Genomic DNA, 18,473 nt, shown 5'->3' with positions numbered 1-18,473 from the left:
ATGGATCTCAATACGTGATTAACCAATGATGCACGGCTCCCAGCACGTGACTAACACACGAACTTGAAGAAGATTTTTGGTTGCAAAGTTCTTTACTTCATCAACAATGAAGATTAAGAAGCACTTGGTTATAAAAGCTTAAGGCGTAAAAACGCAGTAACTTCTTTCAGAAAGAATAAAGCTTCGGTCACCTTTTGCATGTGTTCTCCTTGTATTCTATTGTGTGGCGGCCTTTAAAATAAGTCTTATATTTGTCTAGGGTTGTGAGAAAAGAAACCCTACATAAATACATAAGCATGGACCGAAAATCAAATTTGAAAATCTAAATTTCATATCTATTGCGAACTATCGAGTTAGCTATCGAGATTTAATGAATGAACACTTCTTCACTTGCAAGCTATCGAGAGCTATCAAGAGCTATCGAGTTTTAATGAATCAGCAATTCTTCACTTGTTTCTTGAACGAATTTGCATGGTTTCAATACTTGACTTGAACTCTTGTTCCTTGAAGTACTAAACCCATCTTAGATCTACCCAAATACAAGTAAAGTGCATTTTGTTAAAAGATTAACCAATTCCATAATGACATATGTTCCTAACATGATTTACATATGTCCTAACAAGTTGAAATTTATCTTCCAAAATTTTTGTACTTCATCCTTTTATAGTTTGAATTAAAACAAACCAATTTTGATGTTCCAAGATCGCATAAAAATATCGATGTTAGACTATAGAGGAAGAAGAAAATAAATTAATATGAGATCAATTACTCAAATTTAGGTCCACAACACCGAAAGCTAAAAGGGTTATATCTTTCATTCACTTAATTTATTAACATATTACAAGGGAATTCATATTTAAAATGAGATCACTACAAGAAAAAATATTTATTACAACGAAAAAGAAATGTTGCAATAACATCTGTGTCAAATCAATAGTTGATGCGAGTTGTTGCAATAGAATTTGAGGTAATAAATTTGTATAACAAGTTTGTGGAAAGATTTACACTCAAATTCTCCTTGTGTAGAGAATCGAATAATACTACTCAAATATAAGATTCTTGACTCATGTATTAACTTTTTGAATGACAAAAAAAAAAAAAACATGAAATTCTATAATAAGTTGCTATAGCATTAGAACAATATATGGAACTATTGTGGTACTTGTGTATAGGAGTTTGAAACAATCAGCTTCTTTCCCCCATTTATATATTTTTATTCCTTATTTATGTATTGCATTAAGAGTGCTTGAGGTGTACTTTTGTGTTATAGATTGGTGTAATGCATAGCTAGTTAGGGTGCCCTCCACATCCATTATTTCTAAAGAAAGAAAAAAAAAAGATTTAAAAAATAAATAGAAAAAGCGAGTAAGACAGTCCCAAAGTTGGACCTCTGCTTTGATGCGCTAGAAGAGGATATTTCACATACAGACAGAGAGTAACGCAGCCTGGAGCATCTGCTTTCGTGCACTAGAAAAGGAAATTCAATAGGCAGTAAGAGCTTGGAAAAATCCCATTTCTTCAAGCATCTGACCGACCAAAAGCCACAGGATCGAACTATTACTTGGACTTTAGGAACAAACCATGCATTTGATTTGAAAATTTACTAGATTCTGGAGGAATATTTTCAATTTGACGTTGGACGGTGCCATGTCTCAAATCTCAAGTTTGAGTATTAGACCCTAGCTGTAATTTGTAAACAAACCAATTAAGCTTTAGATAGCATAGAACCATGCAAGTTTGACAAAATATAAGGAAACAGTATAACGTAATTGTGAATTTGTTATAAAAATTAAAAAAATTAAAAAAAAAAAAAACATATTCAATAGAAATTTATTAAATGATAAAATATTTCACAGTAAAAAAAAAATATATTGAAAAAATCTGGGTCAAAATGCAAAATCATCCTTGGGATATGGGTTTATTGCAAAAACACCCCTTGAGATTTCAATTATTTCTTATAACTCAATGAGGTTTATATATTCTCCGAATTGACCACTAATACTTACTTACGCTAGCTTTTTGTGGATGGAAAAATGGACGTAATTACCACGTGACCACATTAAGAAAACTTACCAATTAATTCACATATATTATTAATCACATGATGGTCATGTGATTTTTCTGTTCATAAAGGCTAATGGAAGTTTGTCTCATTAGTTAATTTGATAGATATAAAAATATCATGAAGTTATAAGAAATAATTAAAATCTTATGTGGTGTTTTTGCAATTAACCCAAACTTGAAGGGGTATTTTTTGCATTTAGACCTGAAAAGTTCTGTCAAATGTAATTGGAACTCAACCTAATCATGTCACCCTCATAAAATATAATCAATCATACTTTATGTCTTTATCTAAATAGTAAATATTTGAGTAAAGTACGTTTTTTCTCCATTAAAGTTTGAGATTGTTTTTATTTTGATCATTTATGTTTTAAAATTTTTGTTTTGATCTTTTACATTTGATTCCATTTCATGGTGCCTACTTTTGCTAATAATTTGACCATTAAATGTCATTCATGTTTATCTATTTATAACAAAAATAGACAACATGGTCAACTTGATAACGAAATCAAACATGAAGCATCAAAGTAACAATTTGGAAATATAAAGGACTGAAATAAAAATAACCCCCAATTTTAAATAACAAAAATTGTACTTTAATTTAAATATTCAATATTCGCCTTGGTTTAAAACTTTGAAGTTGGATGACATCTATGTTTTTTCTCTGAATCCAAGTCCTAAAGGGCATAACGGTCTGTGCGTTGAAGACAAAAGGGTTAAGCACATTGCTAATAAAGGATTAGTGACATCAAAAGAAGACAGTGCAGAGTTAAAAGGCATCACCAACACTTCCCCATCTGCTTCCCACCTAAAAATATTAAAGAAAGCAAATTTTCCCGAGGGAGTACGGAGCACTTTTATTAGGTCAGTCATGCAACTATTTGTAGCAAAATCTTTTTGGCCTCAGTGCTATGGTGGGTGGATTTACTCATCATTACTTCAATCACAAAAGAGTCTCTCCACAATCCACATATATTCTCTACCTCTTTCACTCCCAAACACTTTCAACCAAATCATTCCCTTCAGAAAATCTGTCTCCATGAACTTTGTCATGCATATTTGCATGCAAAACTATGATGAGTTTAGTTTATCAAGGTCAGTCTGGATTGAAAATTGAAGCTCCCTACAATATAAATAATTAAGGGAAACTCGCACTGATTGCATGGCCCAAGTTTAATTTTCTGCATCCCTCAAAAAAATAATAATAATAATAATAAATTCTGCACTTATAAGCAAAAAGAGATTAATTTGAAGAATATTGTTAATGAGGGGATCCATCTTGGATGCTATTTTTCATCATAGAAAATATATTCTAGGAGGAAAATTAAATCCAAATTTTAAATACTATATATTCATATATTATTTGGGATCTGGGCCTCCTAACAGAAGTTAATACTTCTACATGGGTTAACGTGGATGTCATTTTAATCATAGAGAGGAAGAAATTAAGAAAAACTTATATTTAAAATAATAATAATAAACTGAAAATTTGGACTTTTTTTTCATTAACAACCTCATAATTCAACCGGCATCTTTTATTTCCAAAGAGAAACATTTATAGTTCAAATCCCTCCTATATCTATCAAATGATAAAAAAATATATTTCCCTTTTTTTCTTTCACATTTGTCAACAATTAAATGTTTCCATGTATTCTCAAATACATTACTAAAATATGCTGCCTACTTTGGGTTAGTCTTGAAATGTAACAACATTCAGCAAAACTAATTCGGCTTTTTAGGACTTCCCCAGAAGTGTGCTAACTAATTTTAGTGGCATCACAAAAATTTTGTGGAGTCTCTGTTTTTTTAATTAAAAAAAACGTTTATGTTTGTTATTCTGTCAATCCTTCTGAGGGTTTGTTAAAAGCGTTTAATTGTTCAGTCACAACTTAGAACAGTTGAAGCGTTTACAACTTGAACAGATATATAAATATCGTGGGTTTTAATTTAGTTCAATTAATAAAAAAATTTGTATTCGAATAAGAAATATGAATTTTAAATTTGTGTCTTAACTTGATAATAAAAAACAATCATCAACGTTATAAAACAAACACAATAAATTTAAACTTCTATTGTATCTATTAAAAGTAACCTAAATTTTGACCCAAAAAAAAAAAAACACATTATGGCCTAATCTCAAGAGAGATATAAACTTTTAGTAAATTAAAATGTTAAATAATTAAGTATCCGTTTGAAATCATTATCACTGTCATTAGACCTTTTCCACTGAGCAAGCCATTTTCTTGAACGAAGAGGAAGCAAATTCCAGCGAGTTGGAAATAAAATGCGTTTCCACGTACAATGTTCTTATTTGGGCCATTAACTAATCATTCAGCAACGTTCTTTATGCAATAGGATCAAGATAGTCTCAACTTTTCTTGTAGCGAAGTATGATTTTTTTTTTTTTTTTTAAATGAACTTAATAAATTTGTCCAATTTATGCACAAAATTTTCTAAAAATTTATCGATTTTGTTTTCTATAAGAAGTATTCTAAGTATCTCAACCAAAAAAAAAGTATATGCTAAAACCCAATAATGCAATGGATTTTTATTTATTTATTAAAAAAAAAAGTGCAATGGATTTGTACAATTTAAGCACCCAAAAAAATAATAACAATAATTATATATAATGGCGATGCCAATGCCATAGTACCTTTTGAGAGGTTAGCTTAGTGACTTTTTAGGATGAGGATTACTACTATTATCAGAATCTCTTATTACAAGTTGTATCACAACTCACAATGACCCACCTCTCACTTTTTGTCTCTCACCGGGCGTTGACTATATGAAAGGCTAGGCAAATCGAATAGAAACTCCCCCCGCCGCCCACACCGCCCCCCCCGCGAGTTATTCATTTTAACTCATATATGGCTGCGATCCACTTGGGTTGGGTCGAAGTATTAAAATTTAAAAACCTTTTAATATGTTTACTTTTATTTGACTCGAACTCATTATTAAGTAAATTTTATATCAAAACTGGATTCATTAATTTTTCAAACAAGTTCAAATTTGTTCAGATTCTACTTAACTCTCAAGTCGAGTCAAATCAAGAAGTAAAATTTAAATGTTGATTAATTTATTTAAATTTTTTTTGGTCAACCAAGTAGATTATATATTTATATTTATTTCATTTATTTTTCAAAATACATATAAGTTTGTTCATGAGTTGTTACATTTACTTCTTCTCAAAAAAAAAAAAAAAATTGTTACATTTACTTGTCAGGAAATACCATGATTTATATTTTGCACTCTCTTGAAAATCCATGGAAATGATAATTTACTTAATTATAATTTATATTTTATAGTTGTATTAAATTTAATTGACTTAGCTCACAAGATACTAATTAAATTCAAACACATAGTTATACTAAATTAAATGGTTATTTATTGTTATATTGAATTCAATACAAATATCACTGCCCACTTATATTCATAACACTCATTTTTTGATGATAACTCACTTAGTATTGTACCTAAGTTGTCCGTTGAATTCATTATATCATGTGTTAATGCATTTATTTCTTATGAATTAATCATCTATAGGTGATACACATCTATATGAGACACACTAATTATTTATATCCAAGGAATTATGGGGCATGCATATCAAAAACACTGAGAACATGTAACCCAATGATGGGTTTAAAATATTAATCCAATAAAAAGTTATCAAGTGAGGTAATATTATTACTACACTGGGTATAACTTGATCTTGACTCAATATACATGTGTGTGGACAAAATTAAGTTACACCAAATGTAACTCTTTGTTAATATTACGACACTCAATAACTTTTGATTAGTTTAATATATTCAAAATCGCATGGTTAGATTGCAAATTTTCAATGTCTTTAACACGTATGTTGAATTTCATATTACTTGGATGTTCTTTACTATTTGTTCTGTAAACTCATTGTTTATAATTTTTAAAATATATAAGAAAAAAAAAACTTAAAGTATAAAGAGGCACATTATATAATGGTTGTCTTGACCAATGAAGGACAAAGAGTAAGGCACAATACATCAAGCTCTACAATTAAATTCAAAGACATAATGTTATTGAATTTAATTATTTTTGGAAAAGATAACACTCTTTGTGTATCATTAATTGGTTAACACAACCATGTTTTTGAATTTAATTAGAAAACCTAATGTACATATCTAAGTCACTATAGTTAGTAGTTACTATATCTAAAATTTTCCCATATATATAAAGCACGAACAAGGTTGTAGACTTGTAGTAGCCAAAATTTGTGTTATGCTATTAAAAAAAATTTAATGAGGTAAATGAATTTATTTATTATGAAAATTATTTCATATCTTACAAGAACATAATACTAATAATTACGGCCGTTTGAAATATTAGGGATCAAATTTGACACACAAAACAAACATTAGGCACTAAAATAATAATTAAACCTTTAATATATCACGTTGGGACTATTTTATTTTGGTAATTGAGGCTAAATATATTAAACAATGATCACGTTTGGGACATGGTTGCATAAAGAATACTTCAATAAGCGTTTTTTTGAGAAGAATACTTCAATAATTAAGTTCGGTGTAAAAGTAGGACTAAGATACACCATTTTGTTCCTTTTTTTCTATTTTATTGTCTTTTATGCTGGACTTTCCTTTTTTTTCTTTCTTTTCTGGTGCACTTGTTACAAACAACTTCGATCCCCTCCCTTTTCCTTTTTGTCTCGACTAAGGCCACCACATGCATGCCCCAAAGTACATTCATTAAATCGCAAACGTACAGAATGGTTATTTTTGAGAAGAGAATTGAAGTTTACGTTGCAGAATTGCTCTACCAGTCTACTCCAAAAGCAAAAAAACAAAAACAAAACAAAAAACAAAACAACTATTAGTGTGATTGCATTGATAGATTATGTCAGGATTTTTTGAGTAACCCTTTCATATAGAGCCTTGCTTTTCTTCTTATTATTGAGCATATACACACAGAGAAAGCACTTTTAGGGTAATGACCACACAATATATAGACTGTAGAGCCCAAGGAATGAAATACATGGACATAAGTTCTGATGGTTGCAATTAATTCATACAAGAACGGATTCTGATAGCAATTTTTATTTTTTATTTTTCAATTTTCTTGGAGCATTCCTAGCAGCCTAGTCAAATGCTATTAATTTTTAACTAAACATGTTAGTTAACTAGCATTCCTAGCAGCCTAGTCAAATTTAATATTTAACTAAACATGTTAGTTAACTAACCAAAAAACACCCCATGTCAGGGTCAACAAATTATTTACAAAAATATTAAGCAATGAACAGTACCTAAATAACAGTATTGAAATATAAATACAAATATATAATAAAATAAAATAAACACACACACACACACATATATATATATATATATATGTGTATTTACACATGGACAATTACACTAGCCTCCCCCCCCCCCCCTTCTTTTTATCTCATATCCATCTAGCCAATGTCTGATTCACCTCTCAAGAATTGCAAAATATCTCCCTTCTACCTCAGCCCAATTTGTCATGCTCCTATCTTACATGAGATTTTCCCGTCTTGAAGCAAGAATGGAGGCTGTGTTTGGCTCTATGTAAAATGTTTTACAAGTGTAAAATATTTATCAGGTGAAAATATTTTACGTAAAGGAAAATATTTTCTGCTGTTTGACTGCGGTGTGGAAATTACGTTGGAAAATTATTTCTTGTGTTTGGTCTCACATGTAAAAAAAACTATTTCCAGAAAATGTAAGCACAAGCTAGTCACCACTACTAAGGACAAGCATAACCCACCACCAACCACTCAAAATCCAGACCAGGAAGAGGAAAAAAACCGCCACCTCTACTTCATTGCCACCAAAACACCACCACAACAACAACAACAAAATTAGAGATCAAAGAAAAAGAAAATCAGATAGAGAAGAGTGGGGGGTTTGGCTTGGGTTAGAGAGAAAAAAGTGAGATGAGAGGGAGAAGACCATCGTGGAATGGTGTTGCCTGGGGCTTGTTGTAGAGGAGACATGGAGGCTCCACCTTGTCAGATTGAAGAGAAGAAGAGAGGGAGGGTGAGACCGATCCAGATCGAGAGACATTATGGGTTTTGGTTTTAGAGAGAAGTTGAGGTTGAGATGTAAGGCCACCGCCAGTGGTGGTAAGGTGATCGGAGTTAGGGCCACGAACGGTTCCTGAGCCTCTCTCTCTCTCTCTCTCTCTCTCTCTCTCTCTCTCTCTCTCTCTCTCTCTCTCCGGGGGTAGTTGTTGTGAGTGAGATCGGAAATGACTTGAAAGTAAAATGAGTATGTAAAACATTTTACGAGTCTAAGGGCTCTATTTTACGATTAACTGAAATTTATTTTTAGTTTGACCGTATTTTCATGTGTACCCAAACATTCTCAAGGGTTTCCCAATTTCCTTTACACCTGAAACAAACACAACCAAAGTAGAGACGGGCACCTATGATTGACCTTGCCCTGATGTTGTCCCTACCACTCCACATTTTAAAAATAAGTGGGATAAATAATGTAAAATTGGAACACAAACATTTTGGTGGAAAAATAATTCAAAATAGTTTACTCGCATTACTGGTTGAAGGATTAAATGAATGGTCCAATTGGAGCAATTGATAATTTTTTCATGAGCCTTGTGGTTCAATGATGTTCTTTGTTTCTTTACGTAGGTAAAACTTATGTTTGAATCCCCCTACCCCCTGTCCTTAAAAAAATAAAAATCACTTAGAGTGTACTAGCATAATACTCTCTCTCTCTCTCTCTCTCTCTCTCTCTCTCTCTCTCTCTCTCTCTCTCTCTCTCTCTCTCTCTCTCTCTCTCTCTCTCTCTCTATATATATATATATATGTTAACGTGGGTATTCAGAAATTTTCGAGTATTTAACTATTTATCAAGTGTGTGTACTCTTGTTTCACACAATAAGTTTGATCTCTTTGCACTCGTATATAATTCCTTATGAAGCTTTTTAAATCTTAGGATGACGAAAAGTGGTTAATATTTAATAATAATAATAATATCGTTTAATTATAATTTTGGTCCATGAAAGTTGCTTTATGTGTCAAAATGGTCCCTAATGTTTGAAAAATGAAAATTTAGACCCTAACATTTCGGTATCGTTTCAAAATAGTCTATGGGGGTCAGAAACTCAATAAAATAAACATCAACGAGTCTAAGAACGGTTTAATTCTTAGGTAACTTACTTGCATAATTCATTTATCACAAGAGCAGGATGGAAATTCCATAGTGGGAAGATCAAACAACTGATTTTGCAAAGCAAGATTCAAGAATGAGAAGATAAGTAATACAATTTCTTTCCTGAGGTGCAGGGATTTAACAAGAAAAGAAAAATCTCATTATATCTCTCTTCTCTAGGCTTTTTTCTTGATATTTATCAACCTCCTTTCTGTGGTAGCCTTCACCCTTTTTATAAGCTTTTTTCATTCCCTTATCTTTCTAGCTGGCCTGCCTCCAGCCAGATTTTTTTGGAGATAATTGTCACATCCTCCCTTGGTTCTCCCCCAATTTTCATCTTGAAACAGTACTTTTGGGGGGTTGTTTGCACTATTCAGGTTGTCTTATACGTATTTAATGTGGAAGAGATTAAGTAGAGAACCTCTCATTAATGCGGAGGTGACGACCTCTGTGATTCTTATACTTTTAGGAGGTTTTCCTAAGTAGTCTTGGTAAGAGTGTCACCCCGACCAGAAAAATAAAAAGGGTGGGGTCAATCTCCCGTGGTACTTCTTTTGTTCATCAAGGAATCACTCGTGCTTATGATCTCGGAAAGGCATCTCAAGGTTGGTGGCATGCTTGGGACTTCGCAGAAATAGTCTTGGGAGATTTCCCTTTACTACTTAAGCATGTTTTTCTGAGCATCTGAGCTTTTAACATAGTATCAGAGTAGGAGTATTAGAAGTACGTGATTAAACGATTAAATTCTCACGACTTAGGCATCACCACATGAGGGGGAGTGTTAGACGTATGTGGTACTTCTTTTGTTCACCAAGGAATCACCCGTGCTTATGATCTCGGAAAGGCATCTCAAGGTTTGTGGCATGCCTAGGACTTTGCAGGAATAGTCTTAGGAGATTTCCTTTTACTACTTAAGCATGATTTTATGAGCATATGGGTTTTTAACATAGTATCAGAGTAGGAGTGTTAGAAGTATGTAATTAAACGTTTAAATTCTCACGTGTTGGGCATCACCACATAGGGGGGAAGTGTTAGAAGTATGTGGTTAAATGATTAAATTTACCATATCCTAATAGTTTAAGTTTTAGAACAATTTAACATTAACCATGTTAGGTACTATTTCGAACAGTATCAAAATATTAGGGACTAAAGAAGAAGAAGAATTTGGGACCAAGATTCAATAGAATTTTGTACAGAAATAACTCTCCAATTTTTTGTTAAACAAACCTTGATGTTTATTACACATTTGGCTAGGACCAAGATTCAATAGAATTTTGTACAGAAATAACTCTCCAATTTATTGTTAAACAAACCTTGATGCTTATTACACATTTGGCAATGAAATAAACCTGTTCTCTTTATTTATTTTTATTTTTTATTTTTTTTAGAATAATGCTATAAACACAAACTATTTTACAGTATTTTTACAAACGGTCATATGATCAATTTCTTCCTGGTTTTCATCTAGACCATTAACATTACTTTTTCATCTACCACTAATCGCTCACTCCATCTACCATTTGTAATTTTTTTTTTTGGTAAAATTGTTGGTACATTATTCTTTTTTTTAAATGGAATTTAGCAAGCTTTGTCGTTATCACTTACAGAAAACAGAAGAGCCTGGCATGAAAAAAGGGGAAAAATCAAAATCAAAATCAAAATCGAAGTTAAACAAAATCGAGCTTAAATGGTCCTGTCTTCTTCATTTTTAGGCTGGTATTAATGTCATCACCTCATTTTGCAAAGAAGAATAGTAGTAGACGCTCGCTGCACTGCACTGCAGGCCAAGGAAGGACAGTCAACTCAAAGCGTGGTGACTTTGCCTTAGTCACAACAACACTTGTCGTGGTATCCAAGCAGGGTTTTGAAAACGGTGTCGTGGAGCCTTGTCTTATATGCATATATCTGTATCACAGATATTAGATAGCTATCCTCTTGCTGCTGCATAGTTGTAGGTCAGTACAGATGCTACGTACAGTTGTGAAGTGGACTGGAGGGACAGTTTGTCTCTGCCCGTGAATCTAATTTAAGATTTGAAGGTCCTCACTCCTCACTCCTCAGACCCACGAGGCTGAGAGAGACCATCACAGCAAAAACCAGTATTACGTACATACCATTAATATGGTGCATTCACTAAACCCATTAACTAAAAATATATATATATATATATTCAGAGAGACTTTGGTTATGACTGCAGGGTTTTTTTGGGTATCGAACAGCCTCTCCAAATGAGAAAATGAGGCATCTTGGGTTGGGGTGCAGGTTTTTCATTTTTTTTCGTTTATTTTGTTTGTATTTTGTATTTGGGATATTGATATTTAATGAGGCTTTAACTTTTGAGAGAGGGGGGGGGGGGGTCTTAAATTAAATAAATAAATAAAAATAAAAAGTAAAAGAAAGACCAAAGGAGCGTATGGTAGTAAAGCAAAAGAAGAGGTCTTTCTCATACACAGATCCCTATGAATTACGGGAAGGTTGCCAAGGCATTGCTTGCTGGAACTCATTCTTTTTGTTCAGTTTAAAGGAAGTAGCTTTGTTCTCTTTAGAAATCTTTTCAGAGAGAGGGAGAGAGACAGAGCTTGCAGGTGTTGGATTTGTTCAGATGAGCGGTTAGATTTTGTCCAACCAATCTGTAGGTAGCAAACAAAAAAAAAAAACCAGTTTAAAAATGGAGGGAAGCAATAGATGTTGCTATGATTAGTTTCTTTGTTTCCCAATCATTGAGTTGCCTTGTCTTAAGAGAAACTTGCTAAGAATCTCTACTTAGAACTTAGTGGGAAAAGGAGCAACACTGAGAGAAGATGAAATCCATGGAAAATGATGATAACAACAACAATAATAATAAGTGGTTGGGTTTTTCTCTCTCTCCTCACATGACCATGGAGGTTCCTTCTGGCCCTTCTAACCAGCACCAAACACACCCCTCTACTGGTGCAGTCCCAGCGAACTTCTTCAATTCCTCACCTCACCTTAACTATGGTATTTACTATGGAGCTGAAGGAGAAAATGCTAGCTTTTATTCTCCCTTGTCTATGATGCCACTTAAGTCTGATGGGTCTCTTTGTATAATGGAAGCTCTCAACAGGTCACAACAACCACAAGGTTAGTTCATAGTCCAAACCTCTATTATTCTTTTCTTTTAAAGCTTTGGTTTTTGTCTTGGGAAATATGTTATTCTTAAACTTCTGGACTCTTCTGTGTTTGACTTTTTTTTTTTTGTGAAGCAATGGTATCAACTTCAACTCCAAAGCTAGAGGACTTCTTTGGCGGTGCAACCATGGGGACCCATCATTTTGACAACAATGACAGAGAAGCTATGGTTCTTAGCTTAGATAGTATGTTCTACAGTCAAAACCCAGACCAACAGCCTAACAACCAAAATTGCTTGGATCATTTTCAACCGAACTCTAGGAACCAAGAACAGCCACAGCAGATTCAGGAGCAACAGTATTCATATTACTCTGGCTTTAGAAGCCATGATATGATGTTAGGTGAGGCTAGGGAGAACCAGTTTGCAGATTGCAGTCTCCAGCTTCCAACAGTGGCAGATGATGGGGTTCCTGGCATGAAGAACTGGATCTCGAGGAACTATTCAGCTAATCATTCAGTGGAGCAGAAGATGATCGGTTGCATGGGTGACAATGGAGGTGAATCTGGGACCATTGGTGCTGTGGCATATGGGGATTTACAGTCTCTGAGCCTTTCCATGAGTCCTGGCTCCCAATCAAGCAGTGTTACAGGTTCACAGCATGTCTCACCCACTGTGACTGATTGTACAGCCATGGATACAAAGAAACGAGGGCCTGAAAAGGTGGATCAAAAGCCAATTGTTCATAGGAAGTCCTTGGATACATTTGGGCAGAGAACCTCCCAATATAGAGGTGTTACAAGGTTAGTTCTTTCCTGTTTCTTTGATCCCTTTGATATCTTAGTATGTCATATCTATTTTTTATTGTTCCAATTGAAAAGCTTCCCTTGCTTTGCATATTGCTCTGCTCTTTCTTTAATAGACTTTGCTGCCTAATTCTCTAACTGTGTCATCTTCAAATTAAAAAAAAATATATATATATATTTTTTAAATTATGTCCTTATTTTCTTATGATTTTTAATTCTGTTTCATTAGGCATAGATGGACTGGTAGATATGAAGCCCATTTGTGGGACAACAGTTGCAAGAAAGAAGGCCAGAGCAGGAAAGGAAGACAAGGTTAGGAAAGAAAACACAACCTATCTATATCCATGTCTATCTTACTTTCAATGCCTCCGCAATTTTTGGTCACCTTGTGCTGTTTTCCTGACACATTCCACATGTGACTGATTTTTTGTGTTTCTTGTTGGGTTGGGGATGTCATTTCCAATGAAACGATGATTCTTAGTTTACCTGGGTAAGCCTTATTACTCATGTACAATGACTAAGTGAATTAACATATTCTGTCATTTTATTGTTTCGTCAAGTCATTCCAAAAATTCAATTTCAGGGGGTTATGACTTGGAAGAGAAAGCAGCAAGAGCTTATGATCTTGCGGCACTCAAGTATTGGGGACCCTCCACTCATATTAATTTCCCTGTAATGATTCTTTTCGCTTTATCTTCCACTCTGTTTATATTGAGGTAGTCTATTCTTTATTTTACTAATTGAAACCATGTTGTTTTGGTAGTTGGAAAATTATGAAAAAGAACTTGAAGAAATGAAGAACATGACCAGACAGGAGTATGTTGCTCATCTAAGAAGGTAATTACTTTTTTGATTGTACTACCAGTGCATGCACTAGTTTTTTTATTTTTCTTTTTTACCCTCATTCATTAATGTATTCAACTTTATCCTATGCAGGAAAAGCAGTGGATTCTCTAGGGGAGCTTCAATGTACAGAGGAGTAACAAGGTTCTACTAGCCTGCTTTTATGTAGTAGTATTGTAATTTTTGTATTATGCTTACCTTATATTATATCTAAGATGAATTCCTTTTCCCTGAAATCTCTGTTTTTGCTTTCATATTTGGCAGACACCATCAACATGGACGATGGCAGGCTCGTATTGGCAGGGTTGCGGGGAACAAGGATCTTTATCTGGGGACATTTAGTGAGTTCCTTTGAATCTTGAATTTCCAAAAGTAAAATATATAATCATTTATTGAATTATTCGAGTGAGTTATGCAATTGTGTAATATTCAGAGTATAAAACCAAGAGATTTTAGCCATTTGAACCCATATCCTGTGAAAGTAGAAAGCCAATCTTTGAGGCACTCTCAGCGACAATAAAGCTGATCAAGAGCCACTTTAATGTTTGTACAGGATTTCTGGTCAGTGGGACTAAGCCTTTGCTAAGGCTGTTCTTAAAGACAAACACAAAGAAACCTTTATCTCAGTGCTATATCCTCATCTACTGTATTAGAACATAAAGTCCTGTGTATCTCTTATAAATCCAAGTTACAAAAAAACTAATTCTAGTCCTTAATGATCTGAAATTTTAGGCACCCAAGAGGAGGCAGCCGAAGCCTACGACATTGCAGCTATTAAGTTTCGGGGGGTTAATGCTGTTACTAACTTTGACATAACACGGTACAATGTGGAACGCATCATGGCAAGCAGTACCCTCCTTGCTGGAGAACAAGCTAAACGAAACAAAGAGACAGGATCGACAATTGAGGTTTTGAACAATCCTTCTATTGATAGTAGCAACGGGGAAGCCTTTCTATCACAGAAGAACAATGAATGTGAATCAGATTGGAAAACGGTTATCAATCAGTCCTCCCAGGAACTTAATTACAAGCCACTAAAATTTGAAAATTACAGAACTCAGTCTTTCTCAATGTCCTCACACAATATGATTCAGCAAGAGGTAGAAGACTCAACGAAGATGGGAGCTCATGTGTCAAATGCTTCATCTTTGGTGACTAGTGTAAGCAGCTCAAGAGAAGGCAGCCCTGATAAAACTAGTCTACCAGTGCTCCTTGGATTGCCCCCAACTGCGTCCAAGTTGTTCACTAGTCCAACTGGTGCTGTCAATTCTTGGATCCCATCAGCTCAACTAAGGCCTGCACACTCGCTGCCTCACATGCCAGTTTTTGCTGCTTGGTCAGACACATAGGCTGTTGATAAAACTAGCATATGTTTTTGCATGACACAACGAGAGAGAGGTTTCATGAGGGTTATCTTAGTGGAGATAATTGGGTTTAATGGAGGTTTAGCCTTCTTTTCGGAACAAGAATTTTAAAATATTCAAAGTCATCTTTTTAGTCTTATCTTATGTAGTAGGTCTTTATAAAAAGGAAAATGGTGGAGGGAAAGTTTTAAAGATATTATGATGAAGTCTATATGGAATGATTGTAGCAATATGGGATGGATGACCTACACACCCATAATTTGGTCCAGCTTTATTGATCATATTAAGTACAGAACCCGCTCAGATTATGTCCCAGCAATGCATAGATTTGATCTTTTGCTTTGAGCCTTTGACCATATAATCTCTCTCATCTCATCACCATATAGTTTCTTCACGTTCATAACATCATCATTGCTTATATTCCCTTTTTTTATCTAATCTTTCTCAAAAGGTAACAGATATTCCATTCTTATGGTTCAGGGTAAAGTGAGTTGGTGGTGGAAATGCATTCATACAGGACTTTTGGTGGTTTAATTTATGATAACATGGCCCATCATGGCCCATGGTTACTAGGAATTGTCTGCATTTTGTGGAAAAGTACCGCTTGTTGGAAACCATTCAGGTCTTTCAAAGCCAACCTACTCTTAAATAATGATGCTGGGCAAAAAAGCATTCTCATGTCCTAATGTGGGCTGCTATGACCAATCAAACTCCACCATGGATGTGTTCACACGTGATTTGTGATCTGCCCCTTTCACGTAAATGGGCGGGCTTAATTTCATGATTTATTCATTATGTGCTAGCTTCACTATAATGAGCCGCATGAATGAAAATTGGTGAGATAGTAGAAGCCTAAATACTTATTGTGACTTGACTCTATGAGAGTGTAAGAAAAAATAGTGAGTTTATGCAAAATAAAAATAGAAAATTAGAAGAAACAATTTCATGAGAAAGACAAAGATTATTGTGAAATTTAGACTTCAATTGTTACTAATAATTAATTAATCAATTTTATGTGAAGTTTCATACAACCATATTGTAAATATAACTTTTTTATAAACTAAATAAATCTATTTTTGAAAAATTAAGGTCAAGAAACCCTAGGGTATGCGTACGCATACATGCGTATGTGCATGCATGTCCTCAAGCTGCGTACGTAGCTCTTATGCATGTGTACGCATACACATGCTTGCGCACAGATGCTAGGGTTCCAGAAACTTTGAAAGATAAGTTTTTCAGCATTAAGTGTGAGGTTTAGAATGAATTTCACATCATTTGGGAGCCATTCGAAACCCCCATTTTTCAACTATATAAAGCCATACATAGTAGCTTTTCAAAAAACACAGAAAATCCTAAGGGAAAATAGAAATAGTGAATCAAAAAGGGGGTTTTTAACAAAATATCCTCAAATCAATATTTTCTTATTGGGGTCTTTTCTGGCATTGATTTTCGATTTTTAAGATTACTAATTACTTTTGTATTTGATTATGAATAGATTTGATTGAGGGGAACAGTCAAAATCAAGCTAAGGAGCTTTTGTTTTTTAGGTAATATTCTAAGTCCTTTCTCTTTTCTTTTTCAGTTTTGATCTCCATTTCCTTGTTTCTTTTGTTTGTTTTTGCTATAATATGTTTATTTAGTTTAGGTTTACATAGTTTTTCTATCCTTATGTTAGGTTGTTAGATTTGACAGTTTTAGTCTCTGCTCTGATTTGTGTTCTTGTTGTTTCTGGGTTAGCATTTTCAAGGCGTATATGTGTACGCATGCTTTCTGCATGCATACGCATACTCGAAGTATGCGTACGCATATAGCTTGGCTACATACATAATCCCTGTGTATGTGCACGCATAGTCATGCCCAAAAACCCTAATTCAACTTTTTTCTTGTTTCTCTTTCATTGTTTCTTTTATTTAACATGCTTCTCCCTTGTCTGGTTTTGTGCTTTTGAGTCTCTACTTCCATGCCGTTTGCCTTGTTTGTTCCTCACATGCTAGATTAGTGTTTTATCTGTTAGGACATATGTGATTCACTTGTTAGAAACATATGTCACTATTTTGTGTAATTGGCTAATCCTTTGACAAAACGCACTTTACTTATAATTGAGTAGATCTAGGTGTTTTTAATACTTCAAGAAACAAGGTTTCAAGATCAAGTATTGAAGTCATCAAGTCTGTCCAAGAAACAAGCTGAATAGTGCAAATTAATTAAAACTCGACAGGTGGCTCGACAACTGCATCTATTGAGCTTAAGAAAGCTATTTCAGCCCATGTTCTTGACACTTGCTCGATAGCTGGTTGACACCTCCTATCTGTCGAGGTTTAAGAAAGAAACAGAAATTCTAATATGTTTTCTTGGAATTCGTGAATGTGTCTTTGGGCTTTCTTTTCTCATAAACCTAGACATATAAAATGATTATTTTAAGAGCCGTCAAAGTGTTCACAAGTTGCATAAGTGTTGAGCAAAATTTGTGTATGTGCACCATAGAATTTTGTAACCAAGCATCTTCTTGATCTTCATTGTTGAGATGAACTGAAAAACTTTACAGCCAACAACCTTCTCTAGTTGGTGATTGAAGTCGCATACTGGGATCCGCACATTGGTTAGTCATGTAGTTGGGAGCCGTGCATCGAAAGGAAAAATTGTTACTACAGAACAAGTCCAATTGGGTATTGGGGTAAGGGTTCAACTATAGGTTGATATAAGGTACTGAGATTCCTTTACTTGTAACCGCTTGTTGTGATAATAGTGGAATTTCGAGAGTGGTGACCTGAAAATCACTTGGTGGGGTTTTTGTCGTTAGGTTTTCCCCATTCGTAAACAAATCACCGTGTCAGATTTATTTTCCGCTGCATACTTAGTTTATTAGTGATTTGTTTATGCTACCACGCGTTTGTATGTTAATTAACTTAATTAATTTACTTGGTTAAATTAATTGGTTAATTTATCACAAGGGGTCAATTTGTTTTTGGCCTATCATTATCTTCCAATTTTGTTTCTTCGCCATGAACATGCATATGATTTGAACACGTATTAATATATAGGTGCTGTCATGCAGTGAGGTAAGATATGCGTTCACATGAACATGCATTGATTTGAATATGTTCTTGTTTTCGATGATGAACAT

At 34.1% G+C, this 18,473-nt stretch overlaps 1 protein-coding gene across 1 annotated transcript; it reads left to right on the top strand.

The window, feature by feature from the left end:
* The first annotated feature begins 11,655 nt into the window (after positions 1-11,655).
* On the top strand, positions 11,656-15,668 carry LOC115950934 (AP2-like ethylene-responsive transcription factor ANT). Its single transcript, XM_031068214.1, has 9 exons — positions 11,656-12,350; positions 12,473-13,139; positions 13,372-13,454; positions 13,624-13,632; positions 13,726-13,814; positions 13,906-13,979; positions 14,079-14,129; positions 14,250-14,326; positions 14,718-15,668. Exons 1-9 carry the CDS (start codon positions 12,050-12,052, stop codon positions 15,332-15,334), a joined length of 1,968 nt encoding a protein of 655 aa, XP_030924074.1. The 5' UTR covers positions 11,656-12,049; the 3' UTR covers positions 15,335-15,668.
* The last annotated feature ends 2,805 nt before the right edge of the window (positions 15,669-18,473 follow it).

Source organism: Quercus lobata, chromosome 6 (genome assembly GCF_001633185.2).
Source record: "Quercus lobata isolate SW786 chromosome 6, ValleyOak3.0 Primary Assembly, whole genome shotgun sequence".
In the NCBI taxonomy this organism is placed as follows: Eukaryota; Viridiplantae; Streptophyta; class Magnoliopsida; order Fagales; family Fagaceae; genus Quercus; species Quercus lobata.
This window is presented reverse-complemented; position numbering and strand designations above follow the sequence as displayed.